The sequence below is a fragment of the Microcebus murinus genome, chromosome 16 (genome assembly GCF_040939455.1).
Source record: "Microcebus murinus isolate Inina chromosome 16, M.murinus_Inina_mat1.0, whole genome shotgun sequence".
NCBI lineage: Eukaryota > Metazoa > Chordata > Mammalia > Primates > Cheirogaleidae > Microcebus > Microcebus murinus.
Window position 1 is genome coordinate 55,127,402 of NC_134119.1, and position 22,792 is coordinate 55,150,193.

At 44.9% G+C, this 22,792-nt stretch overlaps 1 protein-coding gene across 1 annotated transcript in view; it reads left to right on the plus strand.

The window, feature by feature from the left end:
• The first annotated feature begins 11,499 nt into the window (after positions 1 to 11,499).
• OTOP1 (otopetrin 1) overlaps positions 11,500 to 22,792 on the plus strand; it is a 30,863-nt gene continuing 19,570 nt past the window's right edge. Inside the window, exons 1-2 of the mRNA XM_012739686.2 lie at positions 11,500 to 11,929; positions 22,602 to 22,738. Coding sequence (XP_012595140.2) covers positions 11,500 to 11,929; positions 22,602 to 22,738 — 567 coding nt within the window. The remainder of the gene's footprint in view (positions 11,930 to 22,601; positions 22,739 to 22,792) is intronic.

Here is a 22,792-nt window from a genome sequence, read left to right on the forward strand (position 1 = left end):
CCTACTGATGGGCACAAAGTTTGATTCCATATCTTGACTATTGTGAATAATACTGCAATGAATAGGTTGCCTGTTATGGGCTGAATTTTATCTCACCAGAAGATACGCTGAAGTCCTCATCCCTGGTACCTCTGAATGTCACCTTACTTAAAAATAGAATTTGTAGATGTAATTAAGATACAAAGTAAGACGAGTTGTTACTGGAGTAGGGTGGGCTCTTAATACAGTATGTCTGGTGTCTTTATAAGAAGAGGAAAAAGACACAGACACAGAGAAGGCTGTGTGACGACCAAAGCACAGACTGGAGTGACGCAGCCGCAAGCCAAGGAGAGCCAGTGGCTGCCGGCTGCCGCCAGAAGCGAGAAGAGGCAGGCGGGAGCCTCCCCCAGTGCCTTCGGACAGGGTGTGGCCCTGTTGGCACCTCCGTTTCAAACTTCTGGCTTCTAAAAAATATGAAAGAGAGTAAATTTCCATCGTTTTAAGCCACCCAGTTTATGGTACTTTGTTACACCCATCCTAAGAAACTCAGACACTGTCAAACTCTTTTATTCTTAAAAATACTGGGATGAGGCCGGGCGTGGTGGCTCACGCCTGTAATCCTAGCACTTTGGGAGGCCGAGGCGGGCGGATTGCTCAAGGTCAGGAGTTCGAAACCAGCCTGAGCGAGACCCCGTCTCTACCAAAAATAGAAATAAATTAATTGACCAACTAAAAATATATATACAAAAAATTAGCCGGGCATGGTGGCGCATGCCTGTAGTCCCAGCTACTCGGGAGGCTGAGGCAATAGGATCACTGAGCCCCGGAGATTGAGGTTGCTGTGAGCCAGGCTGACGCCACGGCACTCACTCTAGCCTGGGCAACAAAGTGAGACTCTGTCTCAAAAAAAAAAAAAAAAAAAAAAAAAAAAAAAAAATACTGGGATGACACAGCCACGGCCAAAGGTGATCCAGGCGAAATGTCCTAATTGCCACGTGGGTCCTGCTGCCCACCAGGGGAGGTGCCCGTGTTAGCCCTGTGGTCCAGTGTGACCACCGGCTTCTGGCCTCTGAAGTCCCCTCGTCCTCACTGGACTTGGGGAGCCCATGTCTCGTGAAAGTGTGTCTCAGCATCATCTGCGTGGCGGCTCTGAAAGAGGAGGCAGCGGGCAGAGCGGAGCCTCAGACTGCTTGCATCTGCCCGCCACTGAGCAGGGCAGTCCCGAGAAACCGGGGTGCTGGGCAGCTCAGGCCTTTGAAAAAATCTTATCAGTAGAAGGCAGAAAGCAGTGAGTTTAGCATTGTCTTCAATATAGAATAAAAGGGACAGAATAAAAAGTCCAGCGTTGGGGAACCTGCTTCTAGGTCCATAAGTGTGACCTTTTGACTGAATCCAAATTTTATAGAATAAATCCTTTTATTTTTATTAATACATTTCTGTTTGTATTTTTAGTTTTAAAATTAATGTAAAAAAAAGAGTACCAATGAGTGAAATAAGTTTCAACGAAATGATCCTCCCAGGTTGACCAGCACAATCAGAACATCAGAAGCCACGAGGGCTCCATTGGCGGCTGCTGGGCTCGTGACTCAGTTCTGACTCCCGCCTGACTGGCGCCACTGCTGCCCGAGGCTGGTTGGCGAGAGTTTATGGGGCCGAGTACGCCAGTCTGTTACCAGGTTTTGACAGTGGTGCTGTGCTTCTGTTTGCAGTGGAATTTGTGAGCAGTTGCACAGCCTGATAGTACTTTTTAATTCTGCCTGCTTAACTGCCTGTCATGTCAAGAAGACCAAGACAACGTCAAAGGAAGAAAACAGATTTTTAAAATGAGGATTGGGAATTGCAATATTTCTTGTTTCTGCTAAAGACAAGATGATTTGCTTGCTTTGTGATACTGCAATATCAACATGAAAGAACCTCAATGCTCATCAGTGTTTTAACACTCAGACCACAAATATTTTAAGTTAGAGGAAGAGGTGTGAAAGTTTGTATTGCAGAAATTAAAAGATGAAAAGCAAACGCTAAGACAATTCTTTCAATTCTTATTGTTATAAGACCTGGAAATAATGCCACTGAAGCAACTTATAAAGTAACTAATATACTCAGGGAAAAAAGGGAAGCCATTCAGTGATGTAGAAATTGTGAAAGAAAGAGTTGTTGAAGTTGTAGGATGCTTAGACTCCAATAATGTTTCAAAGTACAAACAGCTGCCTCTCACATGGAGAGCCATAACTGGTTGGCAGCGTGAATTAGCCTTCGACTTAACAGAACAGCTTCATGCAATACTTCAAAAGGGAAATATATATAAAATTTGACTGGCTTTAGAAAAAGGGGGAAATATATATTACTCATCAACTGATACTACTGAATCAGCACAGGTTTTATACTTTATTCAGGTCATAACAGAAGATTTTCTTTACTACAAAGAGTTACTTGCTTTGGGCACTCTTGTGAGCAGAACACAGGGAACAGATATCTTCAACAATTTTCAAGAGAAATGTCGTGAAGTTGGACTGAATTTAGTAAATAGTGAGTGTATGTACAGATGGTGGACCTTCTATGAACAGGGAAACATGAAGGGTTTATTGCACAGATAAGAAATATATTAACAGATCCCGATGCTCTCATTTCTTTTTATCGTATCTTGAATCAGCAAAATATCTGTGCTAAAGCTACTTTTTAAAGTAATACTTTGCAACAAGTTATAAGTATTGTTAACTGTATTTGTGCAAATGCAACACAGCATCGTCAGTTTCCTGACATGCTAAAGTTGAATGATGAGGTATCAGTGTGGATTTGCCACATCAATCTAAAGTGTGTTGGCTATCTCAGGGACAGGTGTTAGCTAAAATTTTGTCTCTGTGAGAACAAATAGTTAAATTTTATGAAAAACAGAATCAGCAATGCAAATTATTGAAAGAAGATTTCTATAGAAATGCAACACTCCTGTGTGATGTCAGATCAAAATGACTTTAATATTTCTTTGCAAGGTAAAACTAAGGGTACATATACATCATATGTGGCAAACAATCTAAGCATTTTGAAAAAAGCTATCTTTTTTCAAAACACTTCTTCAAAAGGAAATATTGGATGAACATTTTCCCCAGTTGACAAAGGATGAGCAGATGACATATGTGAATCATCTGAACACGCAGCTGTTGCAGACCCATTAATTGGAGAACACAGTGAAAGGTTCCCTGACTGTGAGAACCATGACGTCACACTCAAATCAGCATCTCAGCCTCGCCTAGTTGATGTCACCAAGGCACCTAAAGAACCACAGATGGAATTGATTGAGCTCTCGGTAGATGACATTTTAAAGTCATTGTTTGATGCTAAGAAAGATCCAATTAAAATACAGAAAAATGCAGTAGAATACCCACACCTTCGGCAACATGCCTAAAAAATGCTTTCTTGCTTTTCAACCACTTATTGCTGCAAATCTACATTCTCCTAACTTAAATCAAGACCCTGTAAGGTCACAAAGGACTGCTGCCATCTAGAGGACCAACTGAAGCTGCACACCTCTGTGCTGCAACCGGACATTCAAATGCTTTCCAGCGGAAACCAGACAGCACAGTCATGAAAAGGCTAGTTAACTTTAAAATGTATAAATAGTTTTCATTTTTTGAAATTATTAAGTACATAATAGAGTTTTACAAAATAGTGTACATTTTTAAGTATATCTATTTGAAGTTTCTTGAATGCGGCCTTATTTGATTACAGCTAAATTAATGTGTCTTTTCTTTCTTTTTGTTTCGGCATATTATAGGGGTACAGATTTTAAAGTTTCAATAAATGCCCTTTCCTCTCCTCCCCCCACAAGTCTGAGTCTCCAGCATGACCATCCCCCAGACGGTGCACATCTCACTCATTATGTATGTATATACCCGCCCCCTCCCCTCCCCTCCCCCCTGCCCAATACCCTATTACTGCAGTACCTATGTGTCCACTTAGGTGCTGCTCAGTTAATACCAGTTTGCTGCTGAGTACATGTGATGCTTGTTTTTCCATTCTTGGGATACTTCACTTAGTAGTATGAGTTCCAGCTCTAGCCAGGAAAATATAAGATGTGCTATATCACTGTTGTTTCTTAGGGCTGAATAGTACTCCATGCTATATATATATACCACATTTTATTAATCCCTTCTTGGATTGATGGGCACTTGGGCTGTTTCCACAGCCTTGCAATTATGAATTGTGCTGCTATAAACATTCGAGTGCAGGTATCTTTTTTTGTAGAGTGTCATTGGATCTTTTAGGTAGATGCCCAGCAATGGGATTGCTGGATCAAATGGTAGATTCACTTGTATCGCTTTAAGGTATCTCCATATTGCTTTCCACAGAGGTTAAACTAGTTTGCAGTCCCACCAGCAGTGTAGGAATGTTCCTCTCTCTCCGCATCCACGCCAGCATCTATTGTTTGGAGACTTTTTGATAAAGGCCATTCTCACTGGGGTTAAGTGATGTCTCATTGTGGTTTTTATTTGCATTTCCCTGATGATTAGAGATGTTGAGCACTTTTTCATATGTTTGTTGGCCATTCTTCTGTCTTCTTTAGAAAAGTTTCTGTTCAAGTCCTTTGCCCACTTTTTAATGGGGTTATTTGATTTTTTTTCTTCCTGATTTTCGTGAGTTCTAAGTATATTCTAGTTATCAGTCCCTTATCAGATGGGTAGGATGCAAAATTTTTCTCCCATTCTGTAGGCTGTCTGTTTATATTCATGACTGTGTCTTTGGCTGTGCAGAAGCTTTTTAGTTTCATCATGTCCCATTTATTTATTTTTGTTGCTGCTTTGATTGCCTTTGGGGAATTCTTCATAAACTCTTTGCCTAGGCTGATGTCTAGGAGAGTGTTTCCAACTTTTCCCTCTAGAAATCTAATACTTTCATACCTTAGGTTTAAGTCTCTTATCCAGTGTGAGTTGATTTTTGTGAGAGGTGAAAGGTGTGGGTCCTGCTTTAGCCTTCTACAAGTGGCTATCCAGTTTTCCCAGTACCATTTATTGAAAAGGGATTCTTTTCCCCAGCATATGTTTTTGTCTGCTTTGTCAAAGATTAGATGGCTATATGAGGATGATTTTATATCAGGATGCTCAGATCTGTTCCACTGGTCAATATTCCTATTTTTGTGCCAATATCAGATTGATTTAATTACTACAGCTTTGTAGTATAGTTTGATATCTGGGATATTAATACTTCCTATTTTGTTTTTGTTGCCTAGAATTGCTTTTGATATTCGGGGTCTTCTTTGGTTCCATACGAAGCTTAAAATTATTTTTTCTATATCTGTGAAGAATGCTGATGGGATTTTAATAGGTATTGCATTGAATCTGTAGATCAGTTTGGGTAGTATAGACATTTTGATGATGTTGAGTCTGCCGATCCACGAGCATGGAATGGATTTCCATCTGTTTACATCCTCTGCTATTTCCTTCCTCAGTGTTTCATAGTTCTCCCTGTAGAAGTCTTTTACCTCCTTGGTTAAGTATACTCCTAGGTACTTTAATTTCTTTGTTGCTATTGTGAAGGGAATTGAGTCTTTGATTTGGTTCTCAATTTGACTGTTGTTGGCGTATATGAATGCCTCTGATTTCTGTGTATTGATTTTGTATCCTGAGACTTTACTAAATTTATTTATCAGTTCCAGGAGTTTCTTGGTTGAATCTTTGGGGTTTTCTAAATAGAATATCATATCATCAGCAAATAGTGAAAGTTTGATCTCTTCTGCCCCTATTTGGATACCTTTAATTCCACTTTCCTGTCTCATTGCTGTAGCCAGGACTTCTAGCACTATGTTGAATAGAAGTGGAGATGGTGGGCAGCCTTGTCTGGGTCCAGTTCTGAGTGGGAATGCTTTCAATTTTTCCCCATTCAGTATGATGTTGGCTATGGGTCTGTCATATATAGCTTGTATCATTTTTAGGTATGTTCCTTCTATGCCTATTTTATTAAGTGTTCATATCATGAAAGGGTGTTGAATTTTGTCAAAAGTTTTTCTGCATCTATTGAAAGAATCATGTGGTCTTTGTTTTTGCTTCTCTATATGTGGTGGATTGCATTTATAGATTTACGTATGTTGAACCATCCCTGAATCCCTGGGATGAAGCCCACTTGGTTGTGATGGATTATTTTTTGATAAGCGTCTGGATTCGGTTAGCTAAGATTTTGTTGAAAATTTTTGCATCTATATTCATTAGGGATATTGGTCTGTAGTTTTCTTTTTTTGTTGCATCCTTTCCTGGTTTTGGTATCAGAGTAATAGGGCAGTTCTAATTTCAGACAATTTAGTTTTTAAACCAACAAAAGTAGTGAAAGACAAAGAGGGTCATTATATAATGGTGAAGGGCACAGTTCAACAAGAAGAGATAACAATTATAAATATATATGCACCCAACTTAGGTGCACCCATATTCATAAAGCAAACCTTACTGGATCTAAGCAAATTGATTAATAGCAACTCCATAATCACCGGAGACTTCAACACCCTACTGATGGCACAGGACAGATCCTCCAAACAGAAAATTAACAAAGAAATAATGGACTTAAACAAAACTCTAGAACAATTGGGACTGACTGACATTTACAAGCATTCTACCCCAAATCCACTGAATATACCTTCTGCTCAGCAGCTCATGGGACATTCTCTAAGATTGACCATATCCTAGGACACAAAGTAAACTGCAAGAAATTTAAAAAAATAGAAATCATATCATGTATCTTCTCAGATCACAGTGAAATAAAAGTAGAAATCAACCATAACAGAAACTCACATTTCTACACAAAAACGTGGAAATTAAACAACCTCCTACTAAATGATTACTTCATAAATGAAGAAATCAAGATGGAAATTTAAAAATTCTATGAAGAAATAACAATGGAGAGACAAGTTATCAAATCCTCTGGGACACAGCTAAAGCAGTTCTGAGAGGAAAGTTTATCTCCATAAATGCCTATAACCAAAACTCAAAAAGATCACAAATAGACAATCTAATGAAATGACTCAAAGAGCTGGAAAAAGAAGAACAGACCAACCCCAAACTCAGCAGAAGAAGTGAAATCAACAAGATCAAATCAGAACTAATGAAATTGAAAACAGGAAAGCTATTCAGGAGATTAAAGTTGGTTCTTTGAAAAAATAAACAAAATTGACACATCATTGGCTAAGCTAACGAAAAGCAGAAAAGAGAAATCTTTAATAAGCTCCATCAGGAACAAAAAAGGAGACATCACAACTGATCCCAAAGGGATACAAGATATAATTTATGAATACTACAAAAATCTTTATGCACACAAACTGCAAAATGTGGAGGAAACGGACAAATGTCTAGAAACACACAGCCTCCCTAAGCTCAACCAGGAAGAAATAGATTTCCTGAACAGACCAATCTCAAGAGCTGAAATAGAAACAGCAATTGAAAATCTCCCTAAAAAGAAAAGTCCTGGTCCAGATGGTTTCACACCCGAATTTTACCACACTTACAAAGAAGAACTAGTACCTTGCAGAAACTATTCCACAACATCAAGAAGAACGGAAACCTCCCCGACACCTTTTATAATGTGGCTTTTCAGCATGAGAGTTTCCCACCCCTGCTTTAATCTTTCTCTGTTGGTATCCAGAGACTCATACTTTATTGCTTATTTAAAAGAATCGAGGCAGCCCAGAGGCAGGAGCCCCACCTGATTTCGGACAGGGATTGAGTGTCAGTCATGTTTGTACTCAACAAGTTCAGGTGCTGCTAGCAGCTAGAACAGACACATTTAAAACGTGCCGTGGCTTAGCACAGTGAAATTTATTTCTCACTCGTGTAAAGTCCAGCTTTCTTGGAGGGAATCGGCTTCACATGTCACTGGGAGACTTAGGCTGACAGGCTCTGCCATCTTCAGCATGAATCTCCAAAGTTGCTCTGGGTGTTGGTGTCACATCCGGCCGGTAGGGGAAGGGAGGAGGTGGAGGATGGCATGGGAGGTTTTCATGGTCTGAGCCCAGGAGTGTGCACACATCTCTCTTACCCACACTCCGCTTGTCAGAACTTACTCACCTGGCCCCACGAGATGCAAGGGGCGCCAGGAATTAGAGTCCCTGGCTGGGCAGCCATTTCCCAGTACTAACTCTGCATGATGGGAGGGGAGCACAGGTTTGATGGACAGCTGGTCGCCTCTGCCACATGGCCTCAGCTCAGTGCCTGGCACACAGTTGGTGCTCAGCAAAGAGCAAAGTGTTTTAGGTACGTAGCATGTGGCAGGACCTTCCTAAGTGCTCTGTAGGTATCAACTCATTCTATTCTCATAGGAACTTATAAGAATGAGTATTTATTTTATTTATTTTTAATTTTTAATTTTTTTTGTACAGACAGGGGATCACTCTGTTGCCCAAACTAACGTGCAGTAATGTGATCATATATCACTGCAGCCTTGAACTCCTGGGCTCAAGGGATCCTCCCACCTCAGCCTCCCAAGTAGCTGGGACTACAGGCATGTACCACTATGCCCGGCTAATCTTAACATTTTTTGTAGAGACAGGGTCTCATTATGTTACCCAGGCTGGTCTTGAGCTCCTGGCTTCAAGTGATCCTCCTGTCTCAGCCTCTCAAATTGCTTGGATTATAGGCATGAGCCACCACACCTGACCAAGAATGGGTCTTGTATTTTTATTTTTTTAAATTAAAAAATATTTTAATTATTATGGATACATAATTTAAGAGCTTCATTTTACAGATGAGGAGATTAAGGCACAGGGAGATCCAGTGACTTGTCTAGGGTCACACAGCAATAAGTGAAGAAGCCTGGATTTAAGCCCTGTAGCCATCTAACCACCACTTGATATTGTATTTTTCTGCAAAACCATGTTGAATTGAGCTGATCTATGGAAAAGAGATAATGGATAGGAATGCATTTTGTACACATGTGACGTGAAACAAAGGCACAGGGGCTTTGACAAGGACCTGCCCTCTGCCAGTCGCCGGGCTCTCCCATCCAGGTTCCCACTGCACCTGGCACAGCTTGCGGCTTTCATCCTGTTGCCCCCAGGCCTGTCGCAGTGTCTGGCACACAGGAGGTGCTCGGTATGCATTTATCGATGAGTTTTTTAAAAGCACATGCTGGGTGCTAGAGAGAAGAATGAACCAAACACAGCTGTGTTTTTAGGGAGCTCAGAACTGGAAAGGCAGTTAAGAAAGACAGTTCTTGTGATGGGTGAGAAACAAGGGTGATGGAGAGGTGGACAGGTCTACTGGGAAATATATGAATAGGCAGGGCGAAGAGAGCCTTCTCATTTTAGCCATCCATTCACCACTCATCCGACATGTATTTACTTAGCACCTACTATGTGCTGGCTACCACTGTTCTCTATGCTGGAGATACAGCCATAGACAAGCTGGACAAAGTCCTTTTCATAGAACTTTTGTTACAGTGGGAGAGACGGGCCCACAGACGTTGGCACACTGCAGCTGAGGTGGGCTGAGGAAGAAAGCCGAGCAAGGTAAGGGAGGGAGTGCAGCAGGAAGCTGTGGCACCGAGTCAGTCCTCACCCTCCTCTGATGAAGAGACACTGGCCGCTCTTGCCCCGCGGGGCACCCAGCCCGAGTGGCATACATTACTTTATCCGCTTCCCTACTGAGCATACACTCTGGCTTGGCTCTGGGCATGCTCAGTGGGGGACGTGTGCCCTGATTACAACCCACCTTGTAATCTTGTGCATTTCTTTGCACAGGCTGGATCCTCCCTCTGGACTGCCCTGCCCCGCCCTGCCCTGTCCCACCTGACCAGCTGCTCCTGGGTAGAAAGACTGGGGCCTTTCCCCTCCCAGAACCTCTCAGTCTTCCTGCAGACCGGGGCTCCTCCCAGCCTGGCTCCCCGCAGCCCTGCTGGGGGAGGGGCTGCTCACTCTGTCCACCGCCCCCCCCAGCTCTGAGATGGGGAGGACTAAGTCTGAGCACTCACTGCACACGTGCCCCCTGAGCCTTTCTCTGCCTGAAGTCAACTCGTCAGAGCAGAATCTTCCACAGCTGAATCCCAAGAGCCTAGAACAGAGCCTGGCAAACGGTCCAGTGTAAGATAAATATATGTTGATCAAACGAACGAATGAATGAATCGATAGCACGAATGAAGGCAAGGCAAGTTCCCCAGGTTGATGCGTTCCCGGCCTGCGGCTTCCCCGTACCCCTTCACCAGCCAGGATGGGCTACTGCAGTTTGCTGGCCGAGTGCAAAACGAAAGCGTGGGGCCCCTTGTTCACAAATTAAGAATTTCAAAACGGCAACAGCAGAACATTAAAGCAAGAGGAAGCGTCTGCCGGGTGCCCAGCCCTGTGCAAGCGCAGGGGCCCGCGCAGGAGGCGCTCAGGAGGCCCCGACGTCCCAAGGCTTGCTCCCAGCTCCCTTCTGCGACCTGCCCTGGGGTCCTGCCCCTCCTCTCGGTGCGCCAGCCTTGGACGCTCATTCGCCGCGCTTCCAGTCTCCTCCTCGCCCCGCGGGGCGCAGTGAGCTCCTGGGAGGGGCGGGCGCCCGGCGGGCACCCAGGGCTTCAGAAGGCAAGCCGGGCGGCCTGAAGGCTAGGGAGGCGCCCGGCCACCCAGGGCTCCAGGGCCGACCCCTGGGCAACCCCCCTCAACCCTGCTGGGTCCAGGAGTAGCGCCCCACTCCCCTGCAGGAGGGTGAGGGATGGTGTTTTTCCTTGGAAAGAGAGTCAGGTCTTCTGCCTCTGGGAATCTCGCAGCCCACACACAGGCACACCAGACAGACAGACAAACAGAGAAACCACAGAGAGATGGCCCCTCCCCCTATTCATAGATCTGGGGGCCCGCGTCCCCCACCACTAACCAGACACACCCGAAGACAGACGCAGAGCGTGACCTGAACAGAGAAGACACATCACAGAAAGAAGCAGGGACAGACAGACTCAGGCGCGCACACCGACTGGGGCAGGCTCACCCGGACCTCCGGTCCGGCGCAGAGCCCGGAGCAGCCCCGAGCAGTCCCCTACGCGGGCTCGGCCTCAGCCACGCCCCGCGCCCATCCGCTCCGCTGGCTTCGGGAGACCCCCCCTCACTTCCATCCCCCAATCCCTGGGAGGCACCTCTTGCCATCCAGCGTTTCGGGTCGCCGGGGCAGGGGCTGGGTCTGCGCGGGTCCAGCAGGGGTGAGGGCTGTGGGCGGGCGGGGGCCGGCGTGTTGGCGGCAGTGCGGGAGGACACGCGGGCGGCCGAGGGATCGGGATCCGGGAGCCGTCCCGCGTGGGTCCTGTAGTGGGCAGGGGCTGCCCCTGGCGTCGTCAAGTGAGGGGAAGTGGGCAGGGGGCGGCGAGGGGCGCGTAGAAACCCGGGGCCTCGGGGTTGGGGGCGGGAAGTGGGCCGGGTGGCCCCTTGACTGAGGGCAGAGGGGCACGCGGCGAGGGCAGGCGTCGGGAGGTGGGGTGCGTAGGGGTGGGGGCCTGTTGGCAGAGGGCGTCGGGGCAAGGACAGGAGGCAGGGGGGACAAGCAGGGCCGGCGGCAGCCACCCCGAACAAGAGTTGGTGTCGGCAAGATGCCCGAGGGCTTGGGGGCGCCCGCCTTGCCCAGGGCAGCTGCGAGCGCCTCGGACGCGGGCTCGTCGGGGCCTGTGGCCTGCCCGCGGCCCCAGCTCGCGGCTCCAGGGTCCATGCAATCCGCGGAGGCCCCGCGGCCCCCAGGGTCTCGGGCTCCTCGCCCGGGCGCCGTCCGAGCCCCCTTCCCGCAGAAGCTGGCCGAGGCGCTCAGCAGCCAGTACGGGCTGAACGTGTTCGTGGCGGGGCTGCTGCTGCTGCTGGCCTGGGCCGTGCACGCGTCGGGCGTGGGCAAGAGCGACCTGCTGAGCCTCCTGAGCGCGCTCATGCTGCTGCAGCTGGTCTGGATGCTGTGGTACGTGCGCCGCAGCCGCGCGCACCGCCGCCTCATCCGCCTCCGGGACACGCACGCCGGCGCGAGCTGGCTGCGCGGTGAGTCCTCAGCCGCCACGGCGCCCTGTCTGCCTTTCCTCTTTGTCTTTCTTCTCTCGTCCTTCTCAAGCCTGGGCCTCACAGCTGCCCCTCTCTGCCTCCAGGCTCTTGCTCATGTCGCATCAGCAGAGCGACAGCGACAGGGATTCTTCAGTCTGTCCCTGGCTTAAAGCCATGCAGCGCTTCTACTGACCCCACGATGGGGCCACGCTCCCTTGCCTTGGCACCCAAGGCAATCTAAGATTTGGCCCCAGATGCATTCTTTCGTTTTATCACTTCCGTGCTCTTAGCCTGTGCCCCAGTCCTTCTCAAAGACCTTCAGTTTGCGCCTCAGTATTTCATGCTTCCTTGCTTTTGCATATTCTGTTTCCTCCTCCCGGAATGTCTTTTCCACCCTCCCACCTACCCTCCTGCTTTCCAGAACGGGGTCAGGCCTCACCCCAGCCTTCCTTTCCCGACTCCCTACCCTTTCCCCACGCTTCGCGGCTCTGACCACACCGCTCGGCCCTCACTCTGCCCTGTCTCGTTGGCACATCTGTTCCCACGCCTCACCGGGGAGCTCTGGGATGCTGGTCTCTTAGTCCTGAAGCCACCTCAGGGCCGGGCATGGAGTAAGTGCTTGGGCAAGGCACTGGATCACCTCTCCCACCCTGAACCCTAGTTTCCTCACCTGTAGGATGGGATCACACACTGGATGGGTCCAGTGACTGCCCCTAGTTCTCCTTCAGTCCATGTGCCTGGCAGGAAATGCTCCTCACTCCGGTGGGCCACCCCTGCTCTCTCTGTGAAGCTCTTTTGGTCCTTGTCAATTTCTGCCTTGTGTTCTGGCTATTTGGATATGAGCCTTCTCCTCCAGATGAGATTTTAGGTTTCTTGGATAGGGATTGTGTCTAGTTCGTCTTGGCTTTGGGAAAATTTGAGACTGTCCCAGGGCAGCCCAAATTCCTGTTCTGGAAATGGTTGTTTTAGAGAGGTTCATGGTTTTGTGACTCTCCATAAAGGCAGTTAATACAGTGTTATTTAAAAGAAACAAGGCACAATATGTTATTTTACAATATTGACTTGCACAGGCTAAAATCTGTGACACACACAGGCAGTGGACCTATGCTGTCCTCTAGTGGAAGCATCCTTTCTTTGTTTCCCTTCCTTTCTTCTCCATTGTTCCTTTCTTCCTTCCCTCCTTCCCCTCCTCCTCCCTCCTTACCCGTCTCTTCATTTCCTTGCCTCCCTCCCTGATTTCTCCTCCCTCTCTCCCTTTCTTTTTTCCTTCCTCTCTCTTCTTTCCTGTCTCCCTCCTTTGCTCCTTTTCTTCCTCTCACCTCCCCTCATCCTTCCTTCCTCTCTCCTTTCTTACTTCCTTCTTCTAGTCCTCTCTCTCCCATTCCTCCTCCCTCCTTCACTTCTCTCTCTTTCTTTTCTTTTTAGGCCACAGTTATAGTATCCTCTTTCTTTTTCTTCCATCCTCTGTCCCCTGTTCTTTGTTCTTCTCTCTCTCCCTCCTTCCAGGATGGGAGCCTGAGTCCATGGGTGAATGGTTATGGTTATGCCATTTCCCAAGATTGGGGAGCCAGAGGGAGGAGCAGCATGGGGATGCAGAAGCAAGATTCTCTTGTGGACAAGTTACACTTGAGATGTTTTTTTGGACACCAAATAGAGAGGACATAATGAGGCAAGATGGAGAGAGCACGCCACGTAGTGGTAGACACTGGGTGAGTTGTCTCATAATAATAGAACCATTTGAAAGAGGTGTGTGGACCACGGGAAGAGTATTGGCTCTGGAAGCCGTGGCTGGAGATCTCAGCTCTAGCACCTGCACCTTTCTGAGTCCCAGTTTCCTCGTCAGTAAGATGAGAATCCCAGCCACCTCTGCCTCTCAGGGAGGAGCTGGGAGATGCTGAGAGAAAGCAGTTTGCAAAGCCCTGGCCATTCCTGTGGAGGAGCTGTGGGTTCATCAAAGAAGCAAGAGTGTAATTAGGAATGTCAGGAGGTAAGGGTGCCAAGGGGAAGTGCCTTCAGCCTCAGCAGCATTGAGGTTTCCCCTGGACGCACAGCTGGAAAGACAGGTTTGATTGAGGAACTTTGCTCTGCCCTGGCACTGGTGACAGAGAGAAGTTAGATGATCTAAAGCCTTAGATCAACATGCAGAGGGCAGTTCCCTCAGGAGAGGGAGTGGCAATCTCCAAGACCCATCCTGGAACCACTAGGAGAGTCTTGCTTAACTGCATGACTTTTCTTACATGTTTTTTGGATGATATATCTGGTCTAATGGAAACATAAACATAGTGTCAGGATTTCAGCATCAAAAAAGAGAATGTGGCTGCCAAAAAAGCAGATGCAGGTTTGGGATTCATCGGAAGGAAGTCAGACTGCATGCGCAGTGCCTGGTCCTTCCTGAGCGTCTCATGGGTCCGTATGGGAGATTGGCCGCAGGAGGTCTCAAACTCCTGGCCTCAAGTCATATTCCCACCTCAGCCTCCCACAGTGCTAGGATGACAGGCGCGAGCCACCGCGCCTGGCCTTGTGGCCGCAGGAGGAGTGAAAAGCTGTTCCGTCCAGGAGAGGGGTGGACGCAGAGGTCACAGGGCAGAAAATGCCACTGCTGCCTTGCACCCGTCGGCTCCGGGTCATCCTTTGGTGTTCAGCAAGCAAGAGTCACTTCTGGGAAACGTTTCCTGATACTTTCAGACCAGGGGCAGCCTCCAGGGTGTATGTTCTGGTAGAACCCTGTTCATTTTCTTCCCAGGGCTAATCAAGCAGGAGATTGTATTATTCAGTTACTATTTATTGGGCTAATGAGCTCCAGTGTGAATGTGCTTACCATTGTATCCTGTGCCTAACAGGCAGTAAGTGCCAATCAGTTTCTGCTGAATAATTGAATGGATGGATGGATGGATGAATGAATGGATGGGTGGATGAATGAATGAGCGAATAAAGCTCCAGGGAAGAGGATGATGATTCTGGGAGGTCAGTTGCTGTTCAACGTAAGGAAGACTATTTGAGTGCAAGCATCAGCTGGTGATGGAAGGGCACACTTTGCGAGATGCTGAGCCTCCCAGCCCCAGGCATGTCCAGGTGGGGGCCAGATGGCCACCAGTCATGACACACTGGGAAGCATCTTTGCTTGGGATGGAGATGTAGACTTACTCTGTGAAAACTTTCACCTCTGAGAACCTATGGCTCAAGATTCTAGATTCCTAGGAGGGACCTGAGTGCCTAACATAGGGGAGAGGTCCCTCTGCTAACACTGGATGAGTACCCTAGGCAGTTTTTGGATTATTCTCGAGTAATGTGGCCAGTATACTTTCTAATTGGTTCTAATTCATTATGTTTTTCTTTGTGGTTGAGTGATAAGATGATGATGATAATCACATCTCACTTACAGAACTTTCTAGTTGTGGGATACTATTGTAGGTGATTTCTATGTAATAACTCATTTAATCTCCTGAACACCCAGATGAGATAGGCAGTGTTATTATCATCCACATTTTACAACAAAGAGACTGAAGCACAGGTCACTTAAGTTATTGCCCAAGGTCATCAACTAATAAATGGCAGAAGATAGTATTTGAAGCTAGGTAGCTGGCCTCCACTGGTATTCTATGTTCTACTGCTTTTAGAGCATGATTTTTGTCAATGTTCCATGGACATCCAAAATTGTATACTCTTTTTTTTGAGGCATGCAAAGTTTTATATACATGTAAAAGCAAATTGGTTGATTGTGTGATTCAGGTCTTCTATGTCTTTACTTACATTTTGTCTACTTGATCTGTCTAGTTCTGAAGCTTTGCATTCTATTTTTTAAAGAGTATCAGTTAAATACACAAAGAAAAAACTATTTTATTCTGGCACATGTGTGACTGTTATATCTTCCTCATATATTGTGTCTTTTATTATATGTAATGTTAAAGGTGGAATGTTAAGGTCATTACATTAACTTTAAATCCCATATGGTCTGATATTGCTATTTCTATTTTCTCCTTTTTTGTCCACCTCCTTTATTTTCAACCTTTATTACTTAGTTAAAAGTGTGATTTGTAAAAAAAAAAAAAAGTGTGATTTGTGTAAAGAGCATATAGGTAGGTTTTATTTTTAATTCAATCTTCCCATCCTTCTTACTAGTTAATAGGAGGATTCAGATCATCCTAATTTACTGTAATGATCCTAATTTACTGTAATGATTACTATACTTGATTTTGTTTCCATTTTTATAATAATTATAATTATGTACTTTAAATTACTACCTCTTCGTTTTCCTCTGATGCATATTTGGTTTTTTTTGAACATTTGGAAAATTTAGTGTCCTTTTCTATTTCATTAATGACCATCTTCCCTTCCCTCGCTCTCATAATCGGATGCATATTATTCCATTCTTATCTGAAACCAAAATACCAAATGTGTCCCACAGCAAGACACATGTGTCTCGCTCCAAGAAACTCTGTTGCTCCCATTTCCCCTCTACTAATGAGATGAGACCTCCAGGGTACATTTGCTTTCCTTTTGCCTCTCCTGTCTTCCCCCATCTCTTTTCCCATCTCTTTATCATGAGGACTTTGAAAGATTTTTCTTCTCTGCTCCCCACCCAGTCCTTCTCCAACTTATGGGTTTTGTAGAGATAGTTTCATATTTAGTAGAATTCCCCCTTAAAATGTTTATTCTGTATGACAAGTCTTTATAGAGCATGTAAATTATACATTCCTAGGCAGTTTATCTTCTTCCATTTCGATTTCATTTGTCATCTTTTTTCTTTCCTATTAATCTAATTATCTATCTACTTGAGTGTCCACCCACCCATTCACCCATCCACCCATCCATCTATCTATCCACCTACCTATCTATCCATCCACCCACCCATCATACACTCATCCCCCATCCCCCATCTCCCCACCCATCTACCATCCCCCACCCACCCACGTGCCCATCCATCCCCCACCCATTTACCCACCCATCCACCAACCACACATCCATCCACCCATCCATCTGTCCATCCACCCATCTATCCATCTACCCACTCATCCATCCATCCATTCATCCATCCACACACTCATCCATCCACCCACACATCCATACATCCATCCACCCAGCCATCCATCCACCCACCCACCCATCCATCCACCCACCCATCCATCTACCCACCCATCCATCCATCCACCCACCCATCCATACATCCATCCACCTATCCATCCATCCACCCACCCATCCATCTACCCACCCATCCATACATCCATCCACCCACCCATTCATCCATGCACCCATCCATCCATCCACCCACCCATCCATACATCCACCCACCCATCCATCCACCCACCCATCCATCCATCCACCCACCCATCTATCCATCCACTCACCCATCCATCCATCCACCCATCCATCCATCCACCCACCCATCCATCATCCACCCATCCATCCATCCACCCACCCATCCATCATCTACCCATCCATCTATCTATCCATCCATCCATCCATCCATCCACCCATCCATACTTCCATCCATCCGTCCATTATACCTCCACACATCCTTCAATCTTTCGCAAATTTGTTTACTCACTATTATTTCTTCTCCTCTTAATTTTGAGGTCTGTCTTCCAGTTTGATGGTTGTTTGGTTAAAACCCTTTGTCAGACAACTTATGTGGATGATATTTTTCACTCACCCTCAGGTCTCTGTCCCACGGTTACCTCCTTTTCTGATCATTCACCTTCAACCTCAATCCCCCACCCTGCTTTACTTTTCTTCATGAACTTAGCACTTCCTGACATTCTTTATATGTTTATTATTTGTTTGCTTCTTTTCTGTCTCTCCTACTAGAATGTTAAACTCCCCAAGGGCAGATATTCTCTTTTATTGATCTTTATATCCCCAGTGCTTGGGACAGTGGCTGGCCCATAGTTGGTGCTCAACAAATAGTTGTTGAATGAATTACATTTTGCATATTTTCAAATGTCTTTCTGCCTTTTGCCTGGATGAGTGGGCAGCATCCTAGCTAGGAATAAGGTGTTTGAGCTGCAGCCCTTTCCTTGCAGTGGACTCTTCCACTGGATCGTGGTTTCAAATGTTGCATAGAAGAAGTCTGGTCCATCCCTCTAATGTTTTGTGCACACCCCAGTTTACACAATATCATACTTGCATATTTTGTTTCTCCAGCCATCTTGTTTATCTTTGAGCCCCTGGCACAATGCCTCATGTATAATAGGAGTCCCCATAATATTGCTGTATAAATAACTGGATGAATAAATCCTTGTATAGGTGGGTAAATGAAGGAAGGAAAGACTTCGAGAGTGTGAGAAAATATATGAAGTATTTATTACAGAATGCTTGAAATGTCAATCACAGAGATCTAGACTAGTGGTTCTCAAAGTAGGGACCCCAGACCAACTGCATCAGCCCCACCTGGAAACTTGTTAGAGATGCAGATTTGGGGGCTGCACCCAGACCCATTGACTCGGAAGCTCTGGGGGTGGAGCCCAGCTATTTGTGTTTTTTGTTCATTTCATCATATTATGGGGTAAAAATGTGATTAAGGTTACATATATTGCCCTCGCCACCCCCCACCCCCCTGTCAGAACTTCAAACGTGTCCATCCTCCAGGTGGTGCGTATCGAACTCATTATGTAAGCAATTTGTGTTTTAACAGACTCCATGTGAGTCTGATGCATGCTCAAGTTTGAGAACCACTGCTTTAGACTATCCTTATCTTCTGCATGGGATTACTGAGGCCAGGAACAGGGAAATGACTTGTAGGAGCTCACACATTGCTGGGCTCAGCTAGGACTGGGCTCAGCTAGGACTAGTGCCCAGGTGCCCAGGGCTCCAGGCTTGTGCTCTTGCCACCCAACCAGGCTGCCTCACCTCATCTTGCTATTTCTTTTTGTGATCAAAACCAACCATGCATTAGTGAAACCATTTCAAAGCACTGGGATTGAATCTCCACTCTTAGGAAGTTTCTGATTTCACTGGGGTTTTTCCAGGGCTTAAAAAAATGTGACATAGAGTTGTTTCTATAAGACTTTGAGCAATGGAAACGGGCCAGGCTATTGCATTACTTTTCAATGGTGGCTTCTCAGGCTGGGGCTGTAATGCTATAACTCGCTGTCACGGCTCGTCCCCGCCTCTCTGCTCAGGACCTTGACACGCATCACACGGGCTCCCGTTTGCTCCTGTTCTTGGAAGAGAATGTGTGGACGGTGGTCCATGTTGGTCCGGGAAAGGGATGAGAACTTTGACATAGATCAGGACCCCATGGTCACTGCATTTTCCTCACTGATTCCTTCATTTGTCACCAAGAGTCTTTTTAGTGTATTTTGTATATTCCTTTAGAGTCTTTTTTAATGCTTTTTTTGTGTTGGTTTGTTCTTATTTTTTGGTCAAAACCATGCTCATTATACCATTGAAGATTGCCTCCTTCACTTGCCTCACACAGGCCCCTTCTAGGCTACTGCTACAGACCCCCTACCCCTCATTTTTTAAAAAACAAGCTTTCTATTTTAGAAAAGTTTTAGATTTACAGAAAAATTGCAAAGATAGTACAGAGAGTTCCTGTATACCTGTATAACTTGCACCCTTATTCTCTAGAGAGCAGGATTTTAGGGTTAGAGAGCTGAGATTTCTTAGCAGAATAGTAACACTCTTTGATTGCTTCTTTTTAGAAAAATTTCTAGATGACTTCTGTTGATTCAACCAAACTTTATAGAATGTATATCATTTGTCGAACTCTGGGAAATGTATGGGTAGCTACAGTGATGAACAGGACACAATGCATGTCTTCTAGTTTTAGCTAATCAGCTCAATAGTAGAATTTATTTTATTAATACATTTTTAATAGTAAAATATATATGACATAAAATTTACCAATTTACCCATTTTAAGTGTACAGTTCAGTAGTGTTAAGTACATATATGTTATTGTGCAACCAATCTCCCGAACATTTTCATCTTGCAAAATTGAAACTCAGTGCCCATTAAATACTAACTTCCCACCTGCCTCCCCCAACCCCTGGCATCCACCAGTCCACTTTCTGTCTCTATCTTAAGATACTTCATATAAGTGAAATCCTACAGTATTGTCCTTTCGTGATTGGTTTATTTCACTCAGCATAATGTCCTCATGGTATGTCCATGTTGCATCATGTGTTGGAATTTCTTTCCTTTTTAATGCAGAATAATATTCGATTATGACTGAGTAAGCTACTGCTGCAAATACAAAAAATAAAAAATTAATGGGGCAAGGCGCGGCGGCTCACGCCTGTAATCCTAGCACTCTGGGAGGCCAAGGCAGGCAGATGGCTCAAGGTCAGGAGTTCGAGACTGGCCTGAACAAGAGCAAGACCCCGTCTCTACTAAAAATAGAAAGAAATTAGCTGGACAACTAAAAATATATAGAAAAAATTAGCTGGGGCGTGGTGGCACATGCCTGTAGCCCCAGGTACTCAGGAAGCTGAGGCAGGAGGATCGCTTGAGCCCAGGAGTCCGAGGTTGCTGTGAGCTAGGCTGATGCCACAGCACTCTAGCCCGGGCGACAGAATGAGACTCTGTCTCAAAAAAATAAATAAATAAATAAATGCATAATATTCGATTGTATGTCCACACCACATTTTGTTCATTTGTCTGTTGATGGACACCAGGTCCCCCATTTAGCTGTTGGTAATAGTGCTGCTATGAACATGGGAAGCAAATATTCCTCCATGTTCCTGCTTTCAATTTTTTCAGGCATATGCTCAGAAATGGAATTGCTGGATCATGTAATAATAATACTTTTAATTTGGGGGGGACCCTCCATTTTTTTTGATAGTGGCTGTACCATTTTACATTCCCACTGACAGTGCACAAGGGTTCCAATTTCTCTATGTGTTCACCAACACTTGTTATTTTCTTTTTGTTTTTTTGATATTAGCCATCCTAATGAGTATGAGGCAGTATCTCATAGTTCTGATTTGCATTTCCCTAATGATTAATGATGAACATCTTCTCATGTACTTGTTGGCCATTTTATATCTTCTGTGGAGAAAAGTTTATTCAAGTCATTTGCCCATTTTTTAATTAGTTTTTTTTGTTGTTGTTGACTTGTAGGAGTTCTATTGTGGATATTAATGACTTATCAGATATATAATTTGAAAATGTTTTCTCCCATTATGTAGGTTGTCTTTTCACTCTCTTGGTAGTTTTCTGAGATGCACAAATTTTTTTCATTTTGATGTAGTTCAGTTTATCTATTTTAACTTTTGTTGCTCACATTTTTGGTGTGATGGCCAAGAAATCATTGCCAAATCCAATGCCATGAAGCTTTACCCCTATGATTTTTTCTAAGAGCTTTATGCTTTTAGCTTTTATATTTGGTCTTTGATCCATTTTGAGTTAATTTTTGTATATGGTGTAATGTAAGGGTCCAACTTGATTCTTTTGCATGTGGATATCCAGTTTTCCCTATACCATTTGTTGAAAAGACTTAATTGAATGGTCTTGACAAAAATCATTTGTCAAAAATCATTTGACCATATATATGAAGGTTTAAAAAGTAATATAATTTATAGGAACATTCATACACTGTTGGTGGGACTGCAAACTAGTATAACCTCCGTGGAAAATAGTATGGAGGCCAGGCATGGTGGCTCACGCCTGTAATCCCAGCACGCTGGGAGGCCGAGACAGGCAGATTGCTCGAGTTCAGGAGTTTGAAACCAGCCTGAGCAAGAGCAAGACCCCGTCTCTACTATAAATAGAAAGAATTAATTGGCCAACTAATATATATAGAAAAAATTAGCCGAGCATCGTGGTACATGGCTGTAGTCCCAGCTACATGGGAGGCTGAGGCAGCAGGATTGCTTGAGCCCAGGAGTCTGAGGTTGCTGTGAGCTAGGCTGATGCCACGGCACTCATTCTAGCCTGGGCAACAAAGCAAGACTCTGTCTCAAAAAAAAAAAATAGAAAGAAAAGAAAAGAAAAAAAAGAAAAAAAAATAGTATGGAGAATGCAGATACCTCAAAGAACTGAAAGTAGAACTATCATTTGATCCAGTAATCCCATACCTGGGCAAAAGAAAAAAAAGACATTCTATAAGAAAGACATCTGCACTTGAATGTTTACAACAGCACAATTCATAATTGCAAAGATGTGGAAATAACCCAAGTGGCCATCAATACATGAGTGAATTAACAAAATGTGGTATATGTATAACATGGAGTACTACTACTCAGCCATAAAAAATCAACAACCTGTTATGTTATCCTGGATGGAGCCAGAGCCCATTCTTCTAAGTGGAGCATCACAAGAATGAAAAAACAAATACCACATGTACTCACCATTAAATTGGTACCAAATGATCAATACTAATGTGCACAAATGGGAAGCAGCATTCATAGGGTGTTGAGCAGGTGGGAGGAGGAGGAAGGGATGGGGAAATCCACACTTCACAGCTGTGGTGCGTGCTGCCTGGGGGATGGGCATGCTCACTGGGAGGTGCAAAGGCAATCTATGTAACCAAAGCATTTGTATACCCATAATGCTATGAAATAAAAAAAATAAGAAAAGATGAGAACTGACAGTTAACACAAAAGGCAATATAAGTGGCTTAATAAACATTTTTAAATCTTAAAAAAATAATATAATTTATTTTGAAACAACGTCAGTGCATATTAACATGTGTATGTGTGTGTTTTTACCTCCCCACCCCCCAAATTTAGGTAGCATCACATTGTTCGCTGTCATCACCATCATCCTGGGAGGCCTTAAGGTTGGATACTTTGTTGGATTTTCAAAATGTTTATCAGCCGCTGAAGGAGTCTTCCCTGTCACACACACAGTGCACACTCTGCTGCAGGTAAACAACTGGTGTCTATTTGCGCTGTCTCGGTTCCTGTTAAGTGGCTCCCGG